Source organism: Gavialis gangeticus, unplaced genomic scaffold (genome assembly GCF_001723915.1).
Source record: "Gavialis gangeticus isolate Ggan-Ray unplaced genomic scaffold, GavGan_comp1, whole genome shotgun sequence".
In the NCBI taxonomy this organism is placed as follows: Eukaryota; Metazoa; Chordata; order Crocodylia; family Gavialidae; genus Gavialis; species Gavialis gangeticus.
Window position 1 is genome coordinate 84,892,993 of NW_017729022.1, and position 10,716 is coordinate 84,903,708.

The following is a 10,716-nucleotide window of genomic DNA, read 5'->3' on the forward strand; positions in this document are numbered from 1 at the left end:
CACCCACCCTCCCACCACAATGCCACAAAAAGCTTGAACAGCTAAAGTGCTGTACTCTGTGACAGTGCATGAGCATAGGGGGCTGGGGAGGAGCACAGAGGGGATTTCTGCCTTCTTTGTAGGAGTGTCACATACTATTTTGTTCTGATTTTTCTTCCTGCACCCGCCCATCCTCCTCCTCCCCTGCAAAGCTCTCTGCAGGCTCTGGAGATCAGGCAGTCACATCCTGAGCAAGAGACACAACAAATCTGGTAGGCAGCTGTCACTTCAAAGCTCCATTTCTAGGGTATGCTGCCCAGCATTACAGGACTGCAAGGGGAAAGACGGTATTTTGGTAGGGATCACTGAGATACCTTTGGCAAGGAGAATGAAGCTGCTCCTCCCACCCACATGTGAGAAAGCAATTTCTCCGGCACCATTATGGAAGAGCATGAAAAATAATCGACTTCCTCGCAGCCCTAACTACTGCTTACCTGGCTGACTGCCATTCAAATCATTCCAGGCAACTGGCCTGCCAGTCTTCTCCCTGCCCAACATTTGCCTCACAGACTACCCTAGACATCAATTCCTTCTCCAGTGCCTTATCTTCCCGTGTTAATCAAAACTGCTGTAGCTCCCTCTATTCCTCACCTCCCCAGGCCTGCTCTTCCTTTATCTCTCCTACCCATAACTTGCTGTGAGCTTTCTCTTGTTTTGCCTGTGCTTATAAGCAGCCTATGGCTGGATCTCAGCCTCTCCCTTGTCTGGGAGGATGGTGCAAGAGTTAGACTTGTCGGATGATGATAATGGAGGAGAGTGGGGTGGGTTCTGGGACTGGGGGGTTGTGAGTGAAAAACTCAACATTCTCCTTCTCCCCCCTTAGCTCTAGTGCAAAGCCAAGAGTCACCTGGACCTTCCTCTGAAGCGATACTGTAAATGAAGCTCCCTGAGGGGTGTTCAGCTGCTCGCCGATACCAGAGGGGGAAGTGATCCATGGTGAAGATACTTGACTTGTCCTGTTGTGTCAGGAACTTCCTGTAAGAGGCAGTGAAAATAGCCATCTTAATCTGGAAGAGAGAAAACCATTCCTCCTGCACGTAGCACTAGGCCCACAGGAGGGAACCCATTGCCCTTAGCACTTCCAGGGCACTAGCACAGCATCAAGGTAGTGCTGAGCAGCTGAAATACCTGCCTTACATTCCAATAGCACCTCTCAACCCAAAGCCCCCAAACAATTTACACATGACATACTGTATACAGGCTTCAGTCGCAGAAACAGCTCTTGCTGTGGTGGGAGTGGCTGCTGTCTAGTAGCACAGGGCCACATCAAACAGCTGTTCAGGACAGAAGCAAACTGTGTCCAAATAGCTACAAGGGAATTTAGATAGGCAGACTAATCACTCAAGTAGGATGCTGGTTGGGATGTTGGGGTTGCATCTGCAGGGAGTAGGATGGCTTTCTAAAGGGTAACAAAGAGGTAAGGACAACTATCAGGCCAAAGTGCCCAAGACAGTTTAGACTTGTCAGCCAATCATAGATGTGGAAGCACATGACCTGAGCAAAACTTCTTTGGATAAATTTCTGATTGGAAGTGTATGCAAACAACCACAAATGCATTTCCCTAACCACATCAGGCTTCTTTCTCCACTACCACAGACCTGACCATTGTGACATGCCTTTACTGCTTCTAGTTGTTACCCTATATCTAGGAATGATTTCAGAATGCCCTGGGGAAACTTCAGCTGATTCAGCAGGCTGCAGCTTATCTTCTAAAAGAAGCACCTCAGTACTGTCTCAGACCAGTGCTCTGGGCTCAACACATACTGCCCATCATATTTCAGGATCCACTTTGAACTCTCAAAGTCTTCAGTGCACTAGGTCTGATCATCACAGGGAAGGTCCCTTTCTCTCTGTGCTGCTCTCCAAGAATTCTCCAATCTACATGGTCACTACCACCACCAGAGCCAAGTGTCAGTCTCCTGGCTGCCAAGGAAAGGCAGTCTGGTAGAGGGCCCTTGGCTGTAGCCCCTATACTTGGAGATTGCTGTTAGCCAACATCTTCTTTTTTCAAGAGCAGGTCATGTCCCTTTGCAAAGACTCAGCTCCCTATAAAGAAGGCTGTGTAATACATTCAAGCCAAGAGGAGAAGCCCATATAATCTGCTCCCAATATAGTCCATCACATTCTCTCCTGCTTATGGGAGAAGCATAGTATAAAGATCTATTTGCAGACAAGCAAGATACACATCTTGTGCATTACACATAGAGACTAAGGTGGCATGTGTTTTATAAACATTACTGGTAGAGACAGAGGAGGCAGGCAGACAGAGTTCAGAAGTATGATCAATGTTGCAGAGGATTATCTACATGAACCAACAGCTTCCTTTCCCAGCTATGCTGTGGCTTGGTTTCTGCTCAGCCTGCTACACAGAACTTCTATTTTTCCAGTTTGAGTCACCAGGTGGTGCTGTTGACCATATCAATCTAATTGTCAACCTCCCACCCCCCGCAGGCAGTTCACCCACTCCACATCTCCAGAGGTAAGTATGATCAATATAGCTAGTAAGTAAGATGCTTGAAGCTGTAGTTCCTTACTTCCCCAGACTGGCATTTCATGAGTAGGTAACACCTATCTCGTTATCTTGCACTAACATGGATTAACCATCATGGTAAAAAATGAGCCACAGAATGGATGAAAGGGAGATGCAGGAAGTGCCTAATAAGAATCTGCACGGTGCAGTGCTGTGCAGCTGAAAACAATGGGCATTTTTACATGTGCTCCAGGAGGCTTGGGGGGGAGGGGTGCTTTACTTAGTGAGCCATGCTAATTAAAAGCACCTCAGCATCGTGTGTATCAGTGTCCACCACACTGAAAAATGGCAGTGGGACATTTTTGTCAAAGGTGCTTTAGTTCAAAGTGCCCCACTGCCATTTTTCAGTGCGGGGACGCTGATATATGTGATGCTAGAGCCTGCTGGAGCGCATTAAATTTCCACGCTCCAGCACTCAATTAATCGAGTCTGGTCCAATGCACTGGGTTTTCAGTGAGTTGGAGCTGGCTTCCTACACATGTATAGAAAACAAATGCTATCTCTGCTACTCAGAGCTGTAAAGGCAGCTGTGTATCAATTTGTCTTTGTGCAGGGATGATGTTACCTCAACTAACAGCTAACATCTGTAGCAGGAATACGCTAACAGGTGTTCCTACATGTTGGCAGTAAGGATCTTGTTACCTTAGGTAACAGCAATCATGTTGAAGTATCAACAGTGCCAAATGTAGCAAAAGGGATGCAGTTACCTCAGGGCATGTCATAGCAGGAGATACTGAGCAAAGTTCTTGTGCCTGTGAGAGGCCTGCTGCTTGCTGTAGGAGTGGGAAGAGTTTTGAGTAATTTTTTTGTAAGTGCCAAGTCATGTTTTGAAAAGTGAGTAAAGCATTTGAGAGCCTAAATTCCATTGACTTTCCAGGAGGCTTAGTTTCCTCAGCACCTAAATCATTTGGAAAAAAGGGGTTGAGGCTTCTTGTTACATCTTATTGCACATATTAAGCTCCTGGACAAACACCTGGCTGGGGTCATCTGACCCCAGCACTCTTTCCTGCCCAGGGCAGGGGGTCGGACTAGATGATCTAATACAGGCTTGTCCAACACAACACTTTTTTGAAGAGGGCCAACATGGTTCCCATCTTCAAAAAAGGGAGGAAGGAGGACCTGGGAAACTATAGGCCAGTTAGTCTTACCTTGATCCTGGGTAAGATTTTTGAGAGAATTATTCTGGTGCATGTCCATGAGGGGCCAGCAGGGGAGATTATGCTTAGGGGCAACCAACACGGGTTCATTAGAGGCAGGTCCTGTCAGACCAACCTGGTGGCCTTTTACGACCAGGTCACCAAATCCTTAGATGCAGGTGTCGCAGTGGACATAGTCTTTCTGGACTTTCGGAAGGCCTTTGACACTGTCTCTCACCCCATTCTCATTAAGAAACTGGGGGACTGTGGTGTCGACACCTACGCAGTCAAATGGGTTGCCAACTGGCTGGAGGGCTGCACCCAGAGAGTGGCGGTGGATGGGTCATTTTTGACCTGGAGGGATGTGGGCAGTGGGGTCCCCCAGGACTCGGTCCTTGGGCCCGCACTGTTCAACATCTTCATCAATGACTTGGACGAGGGGATAAAAAGCACCCTCTTCAAATTTGCTGATAACACTAAGATGTAGGCAGATGTGGGCATGCTAGAAGGGAGGAAGAGGCTGCAATTGGACCTAGACAGGTTACAGGGGTGGGCGGATGAGAACAGGATGGGATTCAACACTGACAAGTGCAAGGTGACGCACCTGGGGAGGAAGAACCAGCAGCATACCTACAGGCTGGTGAACTCCCTTCTCGTCAGTGCAGAGGCAGAAAAGGATCTTGGAGTCATCACTGATGCCAAGATGAACATGGGTCAGCAGTGTGGGTATGCAGTCAGGAAGGCCAACCGCTCACCTTGTCATGCATCCACAGATGTATCTCGAGCAGGTCCAAGGAGGTGATCCTCCCCCTCTATGCGGCACTGGTCAGGCCGCAGCTGGAGTATTGCGTCCAGTTCTGGGCGCCGCACTTCAAGAGGGATGTGGACAACATGGAGAGGGTTCAGAGGAGGGCCACTCACATGATCAGGGGGCAGCAGGGCAGGCCCTATGAGGAGAGGCTATGGGACCTGAACCTGTTCAGCCTCCACAAAAGAAGGCTGAGGGGAGATCTAGTGGCCTGTTACAAACTAGTCAGGGGGGGGACCAGCAGGCATTGGGGGAGTCCCTGTTCCCCCGAGCACTACCAGGAGTGATTAGAAATAATGGTCACAAGCCTGCAGAGGGTACATTCAGACTAGACATCAGGAGGCGCTACTTCACTGTCAGGGCGGCTAGGATCTGGAACCAACTTCCAAGCAAAGTGGTACTGGCTCCTACCGTGGGGGTCTTTAAGACAAGGCTAGACAATCACCTTTCTGGGGTCGTTTGACCCTAGTACTCTTTCTTGCCATGGCAGGGGGTCGGACTTGATGATCTGCTCAGGTCCCTTTCGACCCTACTAACTATGAAACACATGGCCCGCGGGCCGCCATGCGGCCCTCCAAGCTGTTTTCTGAGGCCCGAGGTGCTGTGACGGGAAACAAAAGTAAACACTGTACTTTTGTTTCGGGGGGCGGGGAGATGATGTGATACAGCTTCCTGTGAGGTCTTTGAATATGGCTCCCCGGCCCCCTGGGTGAAAAAAAGTTCATGATCTAGTTCATGACACCCCTGATCTAATAGGTCCCTTCCAACCCTAAAAATACCCTGAAATCTATAAAAGAGTAAGGAGTGGGGCTGTGAAAGGGAACATGAAGAAGTCCCAGTATTTGTAGTTAGGTAAATGAAAGAAGACCCCAAGTTTTTTTGCCTCACTCAAGAACCTGGGACTGGCTAAAGTGGTCAGTTAAAGGGAAATGAGATGGAGTTTGAAACTTACCTGAGCAAAATAAAAAACTAAAAACATAAACCCCAGACAGTCCTAAAGATCAGTACTAAAAGGGCAAGAGAATACGTGATGGGAAAAATGGTGTCACCCCGAAAGAAGAACCAAATTTCAGGGGCTCACTAAAGGAAAAACCATGAAGAAACAGGATCTCCTGAGGGCAATATGCATAGACCCCTAGGGACTTGCACCTGCTCTGGAGACAATCTGTGATTTGGGAAACCAAAGCAATAATTGGGCACTAACTACCATGGAGACCTTCCTCTCTTGCCTACTGAAATACTATTATTTCAAGTTTTTCATGTTTTGGGATACTTTGACAGGACAGTATTTCTTTAGGGATGTCGTCCTTTCCTGTCAGAAAGATTCCACAGTGCTTTGCATGGTAGACACAGGAATGTATATATGCTGCTAACAGGAAGTCACCTACAGTCATCTCCAACTGTGTAAACTGCTATGCATGTATGATATGGGGCTAGCACTGATTTTCCCTGGACCACTTAGTCAAGCTCTAGGGCACATTCCTGATCTTTATAGTGCTGAACAGCCTGGACTTCCCATATCTACAACCTACTTAGAGCTCCAAGAGGAAAACTGTGGTTGACAGCTCTGTTCCTCAGACACAAGAGAAGCCTCTACAGCAGGGTACATCTGGTTGAGGGATGGAGCTTTATTGGGAGCTGGTCTGAGACAATGGAATAAACTCCCAGAGAAACTAAAGACCACCCCAACATCAGTGCCTCCCGCTTGTATGAGCTATATTCTCTAGTAGAAACAGGATCCAGCATGCACAGTTACAAAAACAGAACTCTAATAAGTCAAAATCTTCCACTCCACATGCAATTCACCCCACAAGAACAGGATGAGAGAGGAGAGAGAACAAACAGCATGTAACAGACATTAGTCACACCACTTATTGTTTCATGGGAGAGTCCTTGAATATTACAGTGATATGGGCAGTGTGAGAACCTGTATAGAACAGAAAAGAAGAAATGCAAAACCCAGCAGCTGAAATTACAAGGGGAACAGAGATAAGCAATAGGGCTGTGTGAAGCTTTGGGTGCTGATTTGATTCAGAGAAGATACGGCCTGATTCAAGGGCTCAATCTCCGAATCCGAATCAAACTGGGAGACCAATAAAAAGGTCCGAATTGATTCAAAGCCTCTGAATCAATTCGGAAAAGATTCGGAGAAAGATCTGGAGATTCGGCGATTTGGGCAGTCCCTGCTGGTCAGCACAGGGAGCTGGACCTGGGCTCTGTGCCAGTAAGTAGGGGGCGGGGAGAGGGGCTGGAGGTGGGGACCATGGGGGGACCATGGGTGGACCCCTGCCAGGCCCCATCCCCTGCCTGCTACCCCAGCCCTCCTGAGCAGCCCCTGACTCATGCCTGCTCTCCCAGCCCCATCAATGGTTGCCCTGTCTGGTCCCAGCAACCTGGCTCTTTAAAAAAAAACAAAAACCCCCGCACTCACTGGTTCCTGCTGGGCAGGGTAGGGAATCCATGCTGCCCCCCACTTCCTCATGCTGCGTGGGAGGCTCTGCCATGATCCTCTATCCCCTGCCTGCTCTCCCAGCCCTGCCAATGGTTGCCCTGCCTGGCCCCAGCGTCCCAGCACTTTAAAAAAGAAGCCCTGCACTCACTGGCTCCTGCAGCAGCTGTTGGGGCTTCTGGGGGCTTGTGGCAGAGCCCCCCCTATGCAGCACAGGGCAGTGGGGGGCAGTGGAGATCACCCCCCTGCCTGGCAGGAGCCGGTGAGTGTGGGGCTTTATTTATTTTTCTTAAAGAGCAGGGACCTGGGGCTGGGTGGGGCAGCCATTGACGGGGCTGGGAAAGCAGGTGAGGGTTGTGGCCTGTTTGATTCGGAGATTTGGCCAATTTGGCAGCAGCCAAACCTCTGAATCCGATTCAGCCGAAATGATTTGGGACAGTGATTTGAATCACTGAATCAAATCACTGTCCCCCAAATCGGTCGAATCTGAAGTGAATACTAGCCGCTTTGCACAGGCCTAAGAAGCAATTCTGAGTTGGAATGTGGACTGGAAGCTGATGAATACTCCTAAACGGGGCCAGAGGGTCTCTTGTGTCTGAAGAGGTCTTCTCCATTTTCTGACTAGGACTTTGGAACAATCAAAGGAAGGATTACAAACCTCTCAGAATATTCTACCTTTTATAGTGAAACCAGTGCCATTGTGGAATGAGATTTTGCCATATACCCAAAACAACCAAAGAAAGCACCCCTCCCCTCCCCTCCCAACACAGTGGACTGACCTGCCCCACTAAGCTCTCATAGTTCCCCATTGCATTCCCTGTCAACCTGAATACAGTTCTAGTTTCTTAGATACTAAAAGAAACTCCTCAGTGAACTTGAAATTGCTAGGACTTGCCTGTCAGAGCGTTTCTCAGATCCCACGTACAAGATGTTCCTGATGAGGCCGGCCCTGGTGCCCAGAAACGCCACTTCGACCCCGTCATTGGTCTCACTGTAGAACAGAGAGATATCACAGTGCAGAATCAGTTTCCAGAGCTAGACCAAAGTCCGCACTGCTGCCGTGTTTTAAGGACCTTCCAAAATGGAAGTTGAGTGAGTAACATGTTGGAGTGGAAGGCTTCTTTATCTGTTGGGATTAAGTTCACCTGTGGTATAGCACAGCACCTGTCATGGACTTACTCCAGCAACTGGAACTGGCCTGTGCCTCCAAACACTGGCAAATTGCATCATTCATTAGCATAATTACTGCATTATTCATTCTTGTATTTCTGCTGTCTTGATTTGTTCATTTTATGTCTTAACAAGCAGGACTTAAACTCTTTTACTCCCACAAGCCCAGTGCCAAGCTGGTGCATGTGTGGGAACTCGGGGAGGGAGTAAAGTGATAGAGAGGTTTGTGTCCTAGTGCTTAAGCCAAACCCTAGGACTGAGCACAACTTCTTATCTGGGACAGGCAGGCTAAGGGATTGGGAGGTATAAAGTAGCTGAGTGACTCTTAGAGACCATGGAGCCATGGGTAGCACAGGTATGACATTGTTGTGAAGAACTTCATGTTGTGAACGGCCTACTGCTATGACTATCAAAGGTCAAAGATCCACCTGAGACAAACAGCCAGCAAGTTAGTGTGGTTGGGGTGCACCAGTTGCTACAGACAACAGCACACAGCTAGTGACGTGGCTCATGTCACACCTGTCTGCCTTTAACACTCCAGACTGAATGACAGACATCTACAACTGGGGTCAGCCTTCAGCTCAAATCCAGAGATGGACTCAAACTCCTGCTTCTGGAACTGTAGCCGGCACCATTACTGCTCTGTTACCAGGCTCTGGCACTAGAAACACGCCTACACTAGGATTTGCCAGCAAAAGTTTCCTGCTATTGCTGCCCATGGTTCAACTCCACCAATAGCAGGAGGAGGAGGAACCCAAATGCATGCCAGCCTCCCACAACCACCAATGATTTTAACACAATATCAACTGACTGCTGAAGGCAGATCTGATGGACACAGTTTGTGGGCATAGATATCTCAGGGGTAGCAATTACGGGAAAATCTGGCCTCCAGAAACCCCAGGGGTAGGCCAGGCACAGAAGTTTTATGTTCCCTCTAAGTGCTGGCAGCAGTAGTACATGCTTCTGCAAGTGTGCCTCAGCCCAAGTTCAAAAGCATCATCTACAGATGCGAGATGGTGGATCAGTTTCTATGGCCCATTCATCCTTTAGCTTCACTGCTAATAAGACAGCCGACTAGAGCAGTATCTTTTGTGATAGTCCAGTGGGAACTAGATTAAAGTCAATTCATTTTATATACAGTTGAAGGAAGAGCTATCACAGAAGAACAAAGCTTGATCAATACCATCCTGAGGAGACATTCAAACTCATGACCTTGAAGTGAAAGTCTGTATCCAATATCATTTCCCCATGCAGAAGACTCCTTGAAGGAGATTCATTTTGCCAAAGTCCACTGCTGAGAGGGAGACTGATACCCAGCGTCTATTTCTATGGTCAGTTTAATGCTATAATACTTTCTTCTGAACAAGGGCAATGAAACTACAGGCAGTCCTCAACTTACAACACTTTGCACTTACAACGTTTATAAATTGACACTGTTTCAACATCATAACATCAGTTTTGACTTTACAACACTTGATCCAATGCGACACCATGCCAGTGAACAAGTTCGCTGCATTGCTTATCTCCCTAGAGAACATCTGTCCAAACTTCCTTGGATACTTTCTTTAAGAAAGCGGACAAGACTCCAGAAAAACCTGCAGCCAAGTCTCCTGAGAAGACTCCAGCCAAGAACCCTTCAAAAGGCCCAACCAAGAGCCTTTCAAAAAGTTCAGCACAGTCACCTCCAAGAAGTCTTTCTAAATCAATATGATTGCTATTTACAATATAAATACATTAATGTAGCTATATTACTCATCTATAATTGATCGAGTACAAAATTCTGGGGTAGTTTTGGTGAAAATAGGGTATGGGGCCTTGATTCAGGAACCAATCCCCCATTTATAACATTGTTTCTTATGAGAAAATTGGTTCCGAGTTACAATGTTTCAACTTAAGACATGGTTTTCAGGAACCAATTGTGTCATAAGACTGCCTGTATTCCTTCATATGAAGTAGAAACTTTTCACCATGAAAACAGGAAATCTTCTCTCAGCTCAAACAAGTGCGTGAGTTCTAATGAATTTCAAATGAGGATCTTTATATACACTTACTCAGACATGTTGAGAGCCAAGGCTGTCCAGTAGGCCTCCATGGGTGCAGTCACCACAGCATCAAATAGTAACTCCTGGACCAACTCCTCATCACCTAAGTATGAACATAATTATAGAAAACAGAGGAAAGTGGTCAGTACCATCCTTCCTAGATGTCCCTGACCGCCAATTTGTGACAGATATCTCATGATCCAGTGGGTCTAGCATGGCATGGCCAAACAAACCACTCCCACAGACAGTCTAGTAGGAGTGAGTCAGTGTTTGGTGTCCAGGGCAGCTCATCACCATAGTGCACCCTAAGGAGCAGTAACCCAATGCTGAGGGTTCTGGTGGTCACTCATATTACTCAGGACTCTGGTCACCCTTTACATTGCTTCAAAAGGCTGAGGGTTCACTCTGTCAGTCTGAAACCTTCAGAATTGAGAGGCTGAGTGAACAAAAGTCTTTCCTATGAATTATTTGCTTTGCCTCCCTTTAAGTTATGGCCTGAACAGCTTGCCTTGTTGGCCTCTTTCTTGAATTTCATCCTGGGT

The 10,716-nt window shown here is 47.6% G+C and overlaps 1 protein-coding gene across 2 annotated transcripts in view; it reads right to left on the reverse strand.

Moving 5' to 3' along the window:
• CACNA2D4 (calcium voltage-gated channel auxiliary subunit alpha2delta 4) overlaps positions 1–10,716 on the reverse strand; it is a 218,964-nt gene that overhangs the window by 84,047 nt on the left and 124,201 nt on the right. For both annotated transcript variants that reach the window (XM_019515536.1, XM_019515537.1), the window contains 3 exons: positions 10,184–10,277; positions 7,858–7,953; positions 887–1,014 (listed from right to left, as the gene is read on the reverse strand). In XM_019515536.1, coding sequence (XP_019371081.1) covers positions 887–1,014; positions 7,858–7,953; positions 10,184–10,277 — 318 coding nt within the window. The remainder of the gene's footprint in view (positions 1–886; positions 1,015–7,857; positions 7,954–10,183; positions 10,278–10,716) is intronic.